The sequence below is a fragment of the Cervus elaphus genome, chromosome 7 (assembly GCF_910594005.1).
Source record: "Cervus elaphus chromosome 7, mCerEla1.1, whole genome shotgun sequence".
Lineage (NCBI taxonomy): Eukaryota > Metazoa > Chordata > Mammalia > Artiodactyla > Cervidae > Cervus > Cervus elaphus.
In genome coordinates, this window is record NC_057821.1 from 29,035,001 (window position 1) to 29,049,867 (window position 14,867).

The 14,867-nt window shown below is 46.1% G+C and overlaps 2 protein-coding genes across 20 annotated transcripts in view; both read right to left on the reverse strand.

The window, feature by feature from the left end:
* The window catches only part of LOC122697341 (BOLA class I histocompatibility antigen, alpha chain BL3-7), a 256,855-nt gene that overhangs the window by 1,196 nt on the left and 240,792 nt on the right, over positions 1-14,867 (reverse strand). For 6 of the 19 annotated variants that reach the window (XM_043908102.1, XM_043908084.1, XM_043908079.1 and 3 more), the window contains exon 8: positions 7,664-7,960. In XM_043908102.1, coding sequence (XP_043764037.1) covers positions 7,956-7,960 — 5 coding nt within the window. In that variant the 3' untranslated portion in view covers positions 7,664-7,955. Of the gene's footprint in view, positions 1-1,965; positions 6,448-6,753; positions 7,602-7,663; positions 7,961-8,037; positions 8,175-8,313; positions 8,347-8,770; positions 8,876-8,991; positions 9,268-10,170; positions 10,465-10,577; positions 10,911-11,223; positions 11,379-14,867 lie in introns of those variants that run through there. The other 13 variants (XM_043908063.1, XM_043908064.1, XM_043908090.1 and 10 more) reach the window with 10 other exon arrangements.
* LOC122697345 (BOLA class I histocompatibility antigen, alpha chain BL3-7-like) overlaps positions 7,664-14,867 on the reverse strand; it is a 101,343-nt gene continuing 94,139 nt past the window's right edge. Inside the window, exon 8 of the mRNA XM_043908111.1 lies at positions 7,664-7,960. The gene's annotated coding sequence lies outside the window, so the exon portion shown is untranslated. The remainder of the gene's footprint in view (positions 7,961-14,867) is intronic.

A 14,867-nucleotide genomic window follows, 5' to 3' on the forward strand; every position in this document is an offset into this window, starting at 1 on the left:
TTATACTTTGAATGGTCCCCACCAAGTTCTCAGCACAGGAGATGAAAACAGATATATGAAAACAAAGATATATCACAGATGAAATTTCAGTAAAAAGGGTGGAAAAGTAGAGGCTTTGAGCACTTCCCTGGTGGCACAATGGTTAAGAATCGACCGGCCAATGCAGGGGACACAGGTTTGATCCCTAGACTGGGAAGATTTCATATGCCCAGAGCAACTAAGCCCATGCATCCCAACTACTGAGCCCGCGAGCCTAGAGCCTGTGCTCCACAACAAGAGAAGCCGCCTCCTGCTCGGTGCAACTAGAGAAAGTCGTTGGACTTTCTATCCTCAAAACATCTATCCTCAAAGACCCAGCACAACCAAAAATAAAGTAAGTAAAATTTTTTAAAAAGAAGAGACTTTGAAAACTTCAAGAGGCCAAAGAAAAAAAAAAAATCTGCTCTGAAGAAGCTAGAAAATGTTGAAACAATGCTTTCTAAATTCTGAGGAAAATTATTTCCAACACAGAATTCTATACCAAGTCACTATGTGAATAAGTGCTAGTAGCCTGAAGACATTTTTAGATATTTGCATGTGTGTGTGTGTGTGTGTGTGTGTGTGTGTGTGTGTGTTGGTCGCTCAGTTGTGTCTGATTCTTTGAGACCGCATGGACTGTAGCCCACCAGGTCCTCTGTCCTTGGAATTCTCCAGGCAAGAATTCTGGAGTGGGCACGCCAGTCAGAATGGCTGCTATCAAAAAGTCTACAAACAATAAATGCTGGAGAGAGTGCGGAGAAAAAGGAACCCTCTTACACTGTTGGTGGGAATGCAAACTAGTATAACCACTATGGAGAACAGTGTGGAGATTCCTTAAAAAACTGCAAATAGAACTGCCATATGACCCAGCAATCCCACTGCTGGGCATACGCACCGAGGAAACTAGAAGTGAAAGAGACACGTGTACCCCAATGTTCATCTCAGCACTGTTTATAATAGCTAGGACATGGAAGCAGCCTAGATGTCCATGGGCAGATGAATGGATGAGAAAGCTGTGGTACATATACACAATGGAATATTACTCAGCTACTAAAAAGAATGCATTTAAATCAGTTCTAATGAGGTGGATGAAACTGGAGCCTATTGGACAGAGCGAAGTAAGTCAGAAAGAAAAACACCAATATAGTATATTAACGCATATACATGGAATTTAGAAAGATGGTAACGATGACCCTATATGCGAGACAGCAAAAGAGACACAAATACAAAAAACAGACTTTTGGACTCTGTGGGAGAAGGCGAGGGTTGGATGATTTGAGAGAATAGCGTTGAAACATGTATATTATCATATGTGAAACAGATCACCAGTCCAGGTTCGATGCATAAGACAGGGTGCTCAGGGCTGGTGCACTGGGATGACCCTGAGGGATGGGATGGGGAGGGAGGTGGGAGGGAGGGTCAGGATGGGGAACACATGTACACCCATTGCTGATTCATGTGAATGTATGGCAAAAACCACCACAGTATTGTAAAGTAATTAGCCTCCAATTAAAAAAAAAAAAAAAAAAGAATACTGGAGTGGGTTGCCATGCCCTTCTCCAGGGGATTTTTTTTAGCTATTTAGAGTTTCAATATTTTACTTTACATGTTCCCTTTCTCAGCATACTAACTAGATGAAGTAAAGGGAAAGTGTTTGAAAAAACCAAAAAAGAAGAACATGTGAGATCCAGGCAACAGGGAAGCCAGCAGGAAAGAGAGGCAGAGGTCAGCCCTGGATGAGGTGAAGGAGATTCCCAATGTCAGCCACGCCCCAGGTGAGCAGGGAACCTGTCCCCATGTGGCAGCCCCGAGGGCCGTGGGAAAGTCTGTGCAAAGAGACGAAGTTGGTAGAATATCTGATGTGCTTGAATATATTCATAAGTACTTAGGCTGTGGAGGAAAGTTTGAGAGTGATCTCATAATGAATACAACAGAAACTAAGCAAACGAAGGAATAAGACATTTATTAACTCCAGAACAATGGTTTTAAAAATTCAAGGGAAAAAAATTATCATAGTCTACTAAATGCTATTTAGTCTACTAAATGCATTTATTTACACGGTCATAATAATGTAGACACTGAACATTGAGCTAATAAAAATGATAAAATAACTATTTGAAGGATGATGGTATGTTAAAGAGAGCTAATTCACTAAAATGATACATAAACAAAAACAAAGAAAGAGCACTATGAATGTGCTATTTAGAGGAACAGAAATACCAATAAGAGAAACAGACACAAACGTTAAAGAGGTTGGCACTAAGATCAGAAATGGGATGTATGGAAGATTGGGGAGACTCCCCTGGTGGCTTAGATGGCAAAGAATCTGCATTAAATGCAGGAAACCTGGGTTCATTCCCTGGGTCAGGAAGATCCTCTGGAGAAGGGAATGGCTACCCACTCCAGTATTCTTGCCTGGAGAGTTCCATGGACGGAGGCTGCAATCCATGGGGTTGCAAAGAGTTGAATACAACTAAGTGACTTTCACCTACTCACTTATTTTCATTAACAGGACTTGTAGTGGTATTTATTTTTCAATATATGTGCATATATGTATCTGATAAAAATAAAAGACAACACAGTAGGTGAGAGAATGGACTCAAGTATTGTTCTATAAGGAAAGTCATAGAAATGGGGCACTGGTTGGAGGGGGATATGGGACCAAGTGGTGGATTTTAATGGGACCATTTTATTTTCATTTATTTGGTTTCATTTTGTTTGTTCTAATGAGAGGTATTAACATTACAGCACATTTGTATGCAAGAATGAATGATACAGTAGAGACTAGGAAATTGATTATTGGGGGAAGCAGGGGCCCAATCTTATGCTCAGGCTGAGAGGTGACCTTAGGTAGGTGTGGGACCATCCATCATCACTAGTTGGAAGGCAGAGATACAGACACAGAACTTGGGGCCACTGAGATCTGGGCTCATCAACTTAGAGCTGTGGCCCTTGGGCAGCAGCAGGTTATATAATAAACTAGAAGAAAATACAACAGAATATTTCCAAGTGTGAAGGCTATGGCTATTTTTATTATCAGTTTCATCATTTTATAAATTTTCTATAGTGAACATACTTTATCATACATTATAGAATATCTGTATACATTATAATCAGAATTTTTAAAACTTGGTTTAGAGTTTGAAAGGGAAGACAGATGGGTAGAAAAAGTCAGGAACTTGGGGCAAACAGCTGGGAGTGTAGGACTGCCATGTTTAGACTCTGGTGCAATAAACTCATAGAACTGTTTCTCCATTTTCAGGACACTGTTCTCTATGAAGGGCAAGCAGGATCTTTCCCTTCTTTGGGAGGCTAGGTCATTTATTACTTTCTTATCAACTCACTGATGCTTTTAAGAAGATGGTTTTTGAGTTTAACATGGTATTTTTACCTCTTTTCAGTGGAAGGATTTGTCCATATACTATAGCCTACTTTTCTAGAAATGGAAAATGGAAGGCAAAACAGTTATGTGAAAAGATCTTTGGGGAGTTTCTGGTTTCAGTTCTACACGTGAGCAGCTTGGAAATCACCTTTCTGTCTTTAAGACAAGTAAAAACCTGAATAAGCTGAAAAATTGCCAATTCTTCTAGAATTCATAAAAGAGAGGAAAAGGGCAAACCACTGCCCCCACGATGAAAAAAAAAAATTCCCAAAAGTTCCCAAAAGCAAAATTTGAATTTACTACACACTGGGAACTATTCACATAGCATTTACAGTGTATTTACAACCATTTCCATAGCAGTTATAGGTATTGTATTACAGGTATTAGAAGTAAACTAGAGATGATTTAAAGTACACAGGAGGATGTGTGTAGATTATGTACAAACAGTATGAGATCATTTAAAAGGGACTTGAGCATCCACAGATTTTGGTATCTTTGAGGGGCCCTGAAATTAATTTCCTGTGGATGCGAAGGGACAATGTAGATCAACTGAATAGAATAAAGAGCCTAGAAATAGACTCACATAAATATTGTCAACTGACCTTTGACAAAAGAGCAAGGCAATACAATGGAGGAAAGATAACCTCTTTAATAAACGGTGCTGGAACAACTGGACATCTATATTAAAAAGCATCAATCTCACACAGACTTTACACCCTTCACAGAAATTAACTCAAAATGGAGTATAGAGCTAAATGTATAACGTTAAATTATACAACACCCAGAAGATGATAAAGGAGAGACCCTTGATGACTTCTGGGTATGGTAATGACTTTTTAGATACAACACCAAAGGCACAATCCATGAAAGAAATAATTGATAAGCTGGACTTTAATTAAAGTCTTCTACAAATGTGAGTGAGGATGTGGAGAAAAAGGAACTCTTAGGCACTGTTAGTGGGAATATAAAATTAGAGCAGCCATTATGGAAAGCAGTATGGAGATCTCTCAAAAAATTAAAAATGGAACTACCATGTAATCTAGCAATTCTACTTCTGGATGTTTATCTGAAGAAAATGAAAACACTAACTCAAAAAGAGATGTAGCAGCCATGGCGATGGAGAACACGGGATGTCTGGAACCCTGGGTGGGGCGACTGGGTGAACCTCTGAGTATGAGCCTGGACTATGAGTTTTACCAGCTGAGCAAGGCCAAGACTAGAGCACAGACGAGCAGGCAGCTGCCGGAGGAGGCCGCTGTCTGCCACCAGCTAGGGGAACTCCTGCTGGGATGGCTGTGGCCAGGCTCTGACCTCCGTCCTGCGGGCCTGCCCCACGCTCAGCACCCTGTACCTCCAGGCCAGCTTTTTCCTGAACCACCAGATGGCCCTGAGCAGCACCTTCCGAGACGCCCAGTGCCTGAAGACACTGGCCCTGTCCTACAATGGCCTGGTGCCACTGCCCTAGCCCAGGCCCTGAGCAGCCTGCCAGCCCGCAGCCTCCTGCACCTGGAGCTAAGTGCTGTGGCTGCTAGCGAGAGTGACCCAGGCCTCATCGACCCTGGTCAGCTACCTGATTCAGGAAGACTGCGCCCTGGAGCACCTGAACCTGTCGGCAAACCACCTGGGCAACGTGGCCTGAAGAGCTCTGAACTGATGTCTCTGTCTCTGCTCCTCACTGGTCTCACTCACTTGTCTGCTAACCCTGAGATCAGCTGAACTGGCTTGAAGGAGCTCCTGGCTGCCCTCCGAGATTGGTCCAGAGGCCTCAGCTTCCTCCGCCTGTCAGGCTGTGCTGTCCAGGCCGCCTGGGCCTCTGGCACAACGTTATGGTGCAGCAGCCGTCTCTCCGCAGAGGACCGTGATGCCCTGCCTGCCAGCTGGGCCCCAAAGTGTGCACCCTGGACCGAGGCCCCAAGCTCTTCTTCAGGGGCCTCTGACTGGCCAACGCCATGCCCCACCCGCCCCACCCATCAAGCCTCTACTAAAGGAAGCCGTTCTGCCTGCACCTCCCTCAGCTTCTGCTGTCTGGAAGGCAAGTGGGAGGCAGAAGGCAAGGTTGTAAAGCCTAGAGCCCTCCTGGAAGTGAGGATGTTACTGAGACAGGTTCATCTGACCAGTAAGCAGTGAGTCAAAACCACAAACATGCCAAGGATTGCAGCAGAGAGAGGATTTAGTCACAAGGCAGCCAAGTGAGGAGACGGGAGGACAGATCGAATGTTTCCTTCGCCAAAGGCCAGGGGCTTGCGATATTTACAGGACAAAGAAGCAGGCCAGGGGAATTCCCTGGCAGTTCAGTGAGCAGGACTCAGCACTTTCACTGCCAAGGGCCCCGGGTTCAATCCCTGGTGGGGGAACTAAGATCCTACAAGCCGAATGCCTGTCTCCTCCTCCCCCACCTCCCAAGCAGGGTGGTCTTAGGCATGGGAAAAGGACATTGGAGGCAGGAAAAAGGTGAGGTAATCTGCTCTTCAGAGCCTCATCTGAATTACTTGCTTCTTCAGGGGACCCATGTTAAAACATGGTGGCGCATGACGGGGGAAGGGGGCTCTGTTGTCAAAAGGTCATTCATTAGACACCTGTGCAGGGCCAGTTCTAGTGTGAAACATGCAAGTTTTTGTGTCAGCAATTAAAGCCAGCTTGATCAGTGGGGAGAAAAGAGATGTGCACCCCCATGTGCACTGAAGTATTACTACAATAGTCAAGATATAGAGACAGCCTAAGTGCCCATCAATGATTGAATGGATATGAAAACGTAAGAGCAATATTAGTCTGCCATATAAAATATGGAATCTTGCCATTTGTATCAAGATCTAATGTACAATGGTGGGACGGGCAGAGGATAACCTTCATACACTTTAAAAAAAATTATCTATTTATTTTTAGCTGTGCTGGGTCTTCACTGCTGTGCAAGGGCTTTCTCTAGTAGTGGAGAGCGGGGGCTTCTCGCTGTGCTGGCTTCTCTTGTTGCAGAGCACAGGCTCTAAAGCATGTGGGCTCCAATAGTTGTGATCAGTGGGCTCTGTTGCTCCATGGCATGTGGGATTTTCCTGGAACAGGGATTGAACCATGGTCCCTGCATTGGCAGGCAGATTTTTAACCAGTGGACCACCAGGGAAGCCCCGAACACATTTAAAAGGGGAGAAATGGGAGGCACAAAGAGCCATGTTCACAAAGAGCAATGTTCAAATACAGCCAAAACCGAAATGAAATTTGTCATTCTTTTTCCATCTCTCATTCCCGACCTCCACCCCCAGTAACTGTACCCTCTTCCCATGTTAGGGGAATCCCAGACTTTAAGGCCCTGGTAGAAGGCAGAGACTACCTCCCTCCATATGAGAGGAAAATTTGCTTACCCAACATTCTTGCAGGTAGACACAGTATAAGTCCACAGTTAGGTGACCGCATACGGACTCTGGCTCAGGGCGTGGTGACATAAGCTGAAACAGTGAAGAATGCATTTGGCAAAGGTGGCATGAACGGCAGTAATGACACCCATTTGCCAAGAGAAGTAACAAAAGCAGTCCCAGCCCGGCACGGGATCAGTGGTGTGAGCTGTGACATCTGTGCTCAGCTGGGGCCAGTGGGTCTGAAGTGGGACTCCACCTAGGAGGATTGTGGATTCTGTTCCTGGCTGTGTAGCTTCAAGCTTATTCTGTGGCTTTTCCTGAAATGAAATGAGTCCCTAGGGTACACATACACGCAATTTTCGTTTATGTAACAGAAGAATTTGTATTCTGTTGTTTACACTAAGGAATGAGTGAGAAATCCATTTAGGTAATAGTTTCAAACAGCAAGGATTCATTGATTTTCATTATTTTGAGCTGATAACACTTCTTCAGTCTTCCACCTGGCTATGTACCTCAGGGTAGAGAAACCAATATGCATCTCTAGCCCTTTTCTTCCTAGGAAAGTACAACTGTTGAAGTATGGATTTAAGACTCCTCCCCAACCCGAATGCTCTCTGATCACTGACCTCAGTCATTTAGTAGAAACTTGTCCCACCAAAGGGACAAGGACAAAGAAACAGACAAGATGACTCATCCAACCAGTGACCACTTTGAAGCCCACAAAGGACTCAGCACTCACTGGAGAGGGCTCATACCTCCTCGTATCCTTCTCTGGTCCCACTGACATCAGACTCAGCACAGCAGGAAGATTCTCAGATGCTTCTGAGATGTTCTGTTTGTTTTCCTGTCTCAAACTTTAAGAATCTTTTTATTTATTAACCCATCAACCCTCATGACATGAATTAGAAAAAACAAATTCACATCCAAATTCTCATGTTCAGTATTTCTCAGCACAACATGAAGTTAAGACAAAGGTAGAAAGGGCCCAGCCCTGCCTCAGCCAAAGCAGAGGAGTCCAACAGGGAAGAGAACACAGGTCTGGGTGGAGAGGGGGCGCGGTGGGCAGGGGTGGGCCAGTCTCCCTACCTCCTCACGTTATGCTAATAGGAACACAGATGCATTCAGATGCAGGTGCAGAAAGAGGGGTCCCGGGATCTGATGTCACAAAGTGGGACGGATAATCACTCAGTCCCCACAAGGCAGCTGTCTCACACTTTTGTAAAAGAAGAGAATCAGGAACCAGTTCAGGTCAGTCATGTAAGCACTCACATTCTCCACAGCCCCCCACATGCTTGCATGTCCCACTCAAAGATCCCTGCCGCCCAATGTGTCCCCTCTGCCCCAATCCCCCTTCCAATCTAGACCCTCCAGGGTCTCACCTTTAGGAACTGTGAGAGACACATCAGAACCCTGGGCACTGTCACTGCCTGGGGAAGAACAAGACCAGGACATGGTCAGAACCCACAGGAGAGAAACTAGAGAAGGAACTTTGAGGAGGGTGAGCCCTCCATGGCCTCCTGTCTTCACCCTCACAAGGGTCTCAGGAATCACCCCCTCTATACTTACTTGCAGCCTGGGCGTAGATCCATCCTTTTTCACCTGTGAGAAGAAAATATCACGTGAGAGGCCAGGGAGAAGGCTGAGTCATGAGATCCTAGAGCAACTCCTAGTCCTGAACCCCAGAGAACTTTCTGGAACTGTGGTCAAAACTCATGATAGGATCAGGAACACAGAGAAGGGAAACGTGTAAGGACTGGGCCACCTGCCCTCCTGGAGGTCTGTCCTCAGCAAGGAGCTCCCTTCTGACCTTCAAGTGCTGGAAACCTGGTCCCCAACTGGATTTAGGAAGGTGAAAAATTTCTTTCATTTTCATACAGGCTTTAAAAAAGCAAAATGTTAGCATCAGCTCCAGACTCCACATGTGTGCGGAGGGTACTTTCCAGTAACCAGGCAGGTAAACGTCTACCTGGGCTTGAAACCCCCAGTGAGACAAGAAAGCTCAGATCCTCCCTCCCTTCTCTACCTGAGCACTTCTTCCTCCAGATCACAGCTCCAGCCACCACAGCCACCACGAGGAGAACCAGGCCAACAATGATGCCCATGGTGAGGAAGGAGGTCTGAGCAGGTTCTGTGGAGGAAAGGGAAGGGGCCCTGACCTCAGCTTGAGTCCTGACCTTGCTGAACTGAGTCCTGAAGGGCTCCTGCTTTATCTGAGAGGAAGCTCCACCCCACCCTGCTCCTTACCCCATCTTAGGGTGAGGGGCTCCTGAAGGCCCTCGTGCTGCACATGGCATGTGTATCTTTGCTCCTCTCCAGAAGGTATCACTAGGGCAGCCCACTTCTGGAAGGTTCCATCCCCTGAAGGCCTGGTCTCCACAAGCTCCATGTCCTGTGTCTGGTTCTCCCCATTGCATTGCCAGGTCAGTGAGATCTCCTCAGGGTAGAAGCCCAGGGCCCAGCACCTCAGGGTGACCTCACGGTCAGAGATGAAGTGACGGGTCACATGTGCCTTTGGAGGGTCTGAGGAAGAATCAGAAAATTCACAGTTTGTGTTACCACCATGAGTCACTGAAGTAACATCATGTGACCATCCTGAGAAAGGACAGAACAGTGATTTTTTCCCCAGCTTTACTGAGGTATACTTAACAAAAACTGTACACATTTAGAGTGTACTACATGTTGCTTTGATATATATGTACACTGTGAAGGTGATTAATATATTCATCAACTTACCTTATATGTGTGTCTGTTTCACAGGTGTGATGAGAATGATTAAGATCAATTTTAAAGTATATAACACAGGATTATTATTAACTATAGTCACCAGGCTGTACATCAGATCCCCAGACTTATTATGAACTTTTTTACCGGCTGAGCTATGGAACATTCAAGACCATGGTGTTGAGAAAAGCAGCACAAGAGCTAGATAACAGCCTCAAATCAGAGATCAAGGATGATCTATATTAGTCCTTGGAAATTCCTAGAATGAGAGACTAGGATAGGAGCTCTAAAAATGGGAGGGGGAGAATACAGACTAAAGGTCCTGACTCTGGTGGAGGCTGAATGACTCAGAAAAGCTGGAGTCAGGCCTCATTAGATACTCTGAGGGTGAGAATAGGCCTTGAGAGAGAAAGTCATGGATCACAAGATGGTGGCCAGGGTCAAAGGGCACCGCTGACCAGCTATTTCAGGGATGGTTTGTTTCCTGCTTCATCCTCAAAGACACTGGATTCCTTAATTGTCCTTCAGAGCAGTAGGACCACTGGTGACTGTCTTGTACAGAATATGAAAACCTGGGCGGATTTCCTCCTTCTCCTGACAAGAACCTGGGGCGCTGTTCCCACAGGGACCCCATTTTCCTCTCCTAGTGGGAAGCCAGCTCCAGCACGAGGGGAGATTAGGGAGACCCTGTGCCCCTGGTACCTGCGCGCAGCAGCGTGTCCTTCCCGTTCTCCAGGTATTTTCGCAGCCACTCCACGCACGTGCCCTCCAGGTAGTTTCTGTCGTGATCCGCCTGACCGCCTTGCTCAAACTTGCGCTTGGAGATCTGAGCCGCCGTGTCCGCCGCGGTCCAGGAGCGCAGGTCCTCGTTCAGGGCGAGGTAATCTCTGCCGTCGTAGGCGTACTGCACGTACCCGCGGAGGAGGCGCCCGTCCGGCCCCACGTCGCAGCCGTACATCTCCTGGACCGTGTGAGACCCTGACCCGCCCTGACCACCTGCGGTGATAAACCCAAACTGAAAATGAAACCGGGTCAAGTCCCTCCGGCTCCTCCCGGGTCGGGGTGCGGGCGTGTTCCGCAGTGTTGGGGTGACCCTCGGACCCGCAGACCTGGGGTGACTCCGCCGGGGCGTGGAGGTAGGGGCCGTGACCCGGACCCGGTCCCGCGTCGCTCACCGACCTCCCTCTTGTAGTAGTCGCTCAGGTTGTTCAGGTTCGCTCGGAAAGTCTGTGCGGCCTCTTTGGCTTTCTGCGTCTCCTCATCCCAATACTCGGGCTTCTCCTGCTCCACCCACCGCGCCCGCGGCTCCATCCTCGGATCCGGGGCGTCGCTGTCGAACCGCACGAACTGCGTGTCGTCCACGTAGCCGACGATGATGAAGCGGGGCTCCCCGAGGCCGGGCCGGGACACGGCGGTGTAGAAATACCTCAGGGAGTGGGGGCCTGGGGGCGGGAAGGGGTGAGATCCGGTCCGACCCTCCTCCCGGCGCGGGTCCCGGGTCCGAGGTGATGGGGCCGGGAGAGAGGAGGGGGCGGAGGGCCAGTGAGATGGAAGCGGTGGAAAACCGGCCCGAACTTCGAAAGGGGTAGAAAAGAGGGGTCGGGAAGCAAGGGAAGGACAGGCAGGGACTGGGGAGGGGGCGGGTCTGGGCAGGGCGTCGGGATCGCTCCTTCCCTGGGGTCTTGCCCGCCAGACTTCCGGGCGGTCCCCTCGCCCTTCCCCGCAGAGGCCATTCCCTCCCGACTCGTCACTCACCAGCCAGGCTCTCGGTCTTGACTAGGGCCCCCGAGAGCAGCAGGAGGAGGGTTCGCGGCCCCATGACGCGCATCCTCTGGGTCTGGGAAGAAGCAGAGTCTGGGCGGGTCGGTGGAGACTTTATAACCGGGACCGGCTGAATGGTTTTTCTAGACACCGGACACCCAGTTGCAATGAGAACTGGGGCCGCGTCATGAGTGTCCAGGCAGCAGGGCTAAACACAGGTTGTGAGAGCGAAAGTGAAACTCGAGGAGAAGGGGAATCCCCAACCTGGAGTTCCAGCCCCAGACTCCGCCCTTGAGCCTGAGATCCTGAGCGGCTTGCCTTTCAGGCATCTGGGACTTTGCCCTGATCCGTCCCCTCCTGCTAGGTAGAATGTTCAAACTACCCAATAATTACACCCATCTCACAGGCTGGCAAAGTAATGCCTAAAATTCTCCAAACCAGGCTTCAACAGAACCTGAACCCTGAACTTTCAGATGTTCAAGCTGGATTTAGAAAAGCCAGAGGAACCAGAGATCAAAGTGCCAACATCCCCAGGAACAGGGAAAAAGGAAGAGAGAAAACATCTGCTTCTGTTTTATGGACTATGCCAAAGCCTTTGACTGTGTGGATCAAAACAAACAGTGGAAACTTCTTCAAGAGATGGGAACACCAGACAACCTGACCTGCCTACTTAAGACATTTGTATGCAGGTCAAGAAGCTACAGTTAGAACTGGACATGGAACAACAGACTGGTTCCAAGTTGGGAAAGGAGTAGGTCAAGGCTGTATATTGTCACCCTGCTCATTTAACTTACATGCAGAGTACATCATGTGACATGCTGGGCTGGATGAAGCACAAGTTGGAATCAAGATTGCCAGGAGAAATATCAATAACCTCAGATATGCAGACGACAACCACCCTTATGGCAGAAAGCAAAGAGGAACGAAAGAGCCTCTTGATGAAAGTGAAAGAGAAGAGTGAAAACGTTGGCTTAAAGCTCAACACTCAGAAAACTAAGATCATGGCATCTGGTCCCATCACTTCATAGCAAATAAGTGGGGAAACAATGGAAATAGTGGCAGACTTTACTTTTTTTGGGCTCCAAAATCATGCAGATGGTGACTGCAGCCATGAAATTAAAAGATGCTTGCTCTTTGCAAGAAAAGCTACAACCAGCCTAGACAATATATTAAAAAGCAGAGACATCACTTTGCCAACAAAGGTCCAACTAGTCAAGCTATGGTTTTTCCAGTAGTCATGTGTGGATGTGAGAGTTGGACTGTAAAGAAAGCTGGGCGCTGAAGAATTGATGCTTTTGAACTGTGGTGTTGGAGAAGACTCTTGAGAGTCCCTTGGACTGCAAGGAGATCAAACCAGTCAATCCGAAAGGAAATCAGTCCTGAATATTCATTGGAAGGACTGATGCTGAAGCTGAAGCTCCAAATACTTTGGCCACCTGATGGGACAAACTGCGTCATTTGAGAAGACCCTGATGCTGGGCAAGATTGAAGGCAGGAGGAGAAGGGGATGACAGAGGATAAGATGGTTGGATGACATCATTAAGTCGATGGACATGAGTCTGAGCAAGCTCCAGGAGATGGTGATGGACAGGGAGGCCTGGCGTGCTGCAGTCCATGGGGTCGCAAAGAGTCAGACATGACTGAGCGACTGAACTGAACTGAACTCCCCTCCAAGAACTCTTTGTCCCCCTGTCTCCCTGAGTCCTAGCTCTGGGGCTATTTGAGGTTTTGATTAAAATATCTACACAATCTTACAAATTAGTGAGGACCCTAAGGATAGTATTATGTGACCACTTCTATGCATATTTTCCATACTATGAATAATACAATTTTTGTTAGTTTATTTAGAATAATATTAATAACCCATGCATTTAATATGAATAACTATTTCCCAAAATAAACAGGGTAGTGAGAAGCATAGAGCTTTTTACATTTTTTCCAAGTATCTTTCTTGTCTCTTTCACTAGAAGACCACTGGATTTTCAGGTTTGTGTCTGCACTGAATCTGTTATTTTGATGGTAGTCTGTGAAAGTGAAAAAGCCCCCACATAGGTAGGAGTAGTATTTTTTCATAATCTTTTCAGATAATTGTGGATGTTCATCTTGGATACAAAAGTAAAACTATACAAATTGTAGTTTCTCAAAAGTTTTTTCCACGGTGCACCTGAAACAATATCCTTGACTATTTTCTATTCTGTACATTAAAATCCATAAGCCTATTTTGCTCATTGAACATATCTTTTACTAATACAAGATTTTTACAAAGTAATACATTGTTTTACTAAATTATACAGATCTTTCTGCTCATTCATTCTTTCAATACCAGTTGTTTTCCATGAAAAAGAGGGTAGTTCAGAGCACACAGAAATTTTTCTTGGGCCATAGGACTTTGAAATGTAGTAGAAGTGCTCGGTGTGTATTTTCCATGTCAACACAGAAGATACTTTCAAAATGTGTATTTAAGAGTGATGATTAGGAAACATAAGGATTTTTATTTAATTTATTTTAGAAAATTTATTGAAGGATATTTGATTTATAATGTTAATTTCTGCTGTACAGCAAAGTGATTCACTTATACATGTGGATACATATATATATTCTTTTCCATTTTTTTTTCATTTTCACTTATTAAGGACATAAGAATTTTTATCATTCTGGATGTTTTAAAGCAAACCTGATTATTAGTTTTCTTTTTCCTGCAAGAAAGTTTTGATGAAAATAATTACTAGTGCAGTTTGCTACCATAGTCTGTTACTGCTAAGTTATGCATCAAGGCAAATGTCAACATAGTAAGAAGTCAAATAATATCTGAGTGATGCTATGAAAGTAGGTTTCACCTCAGGGATCTCATGAAAGGGTCTCAGTGACATCAAGGGTTCCACAGACCACACTCTGAGAACTGCTGTTCTGAATGAACCAGGGCGTCTCTCAACTGATCCCTGCCTTTGCCTCCTCTTTATTTTGGTGAATGCTTTTTCCTGAGCTGGACTCTCTGCCTCCCCAAATTTAACTGAGGGCCCTGCCCCTGGGCTGCTCCAGGAGAGAACTCACCCCCTAGAAAGTGATGCCAGAGAGTGTCCTCAATCTGGGAAGGAAGGTGGGGGGACAGGTGTTTCCCCCTTGGAACTGGGTACAGTTTGCACCTGAAGGCGCCAGACCCACTCATAACCTAGTTTGACTTTGTTACACACAAGCTTAGTATGTATTCATATCCCAGACAGAAATCTGACATAGTGTCTAAGAAAAATAATATGGCCCTTTCATCTCATGTGGTCTAATGAACCTGAATTGAGGCCCACAAATCATGAAGAGTGGTCTATTCCAACAGAACATCCTGTGGTGAATGAACTGTTCTATGTCTGTGCTGTCCAGTCAGGTAGCCAGGAGCTAGATGAGGCTATTTAGCACCTCAAGGTTTCTGTTGTGCTGAGCACTTTTATTTATTTTAATTTAAATAGCAATATGTGGCTACTACCTAGCATACTAGTCAATGCATAGCTAGAATGTTGTTAATTAATCTCCTGTCTCTTTCCCCTAAAAGATACTGTGTGACTCATAGGTTGATGCACATTAAAATAATCTTAATATTGAAGTCATGGATTTGTCTGTGCAGGTCTTAGATATAGCTTTAAAGTACA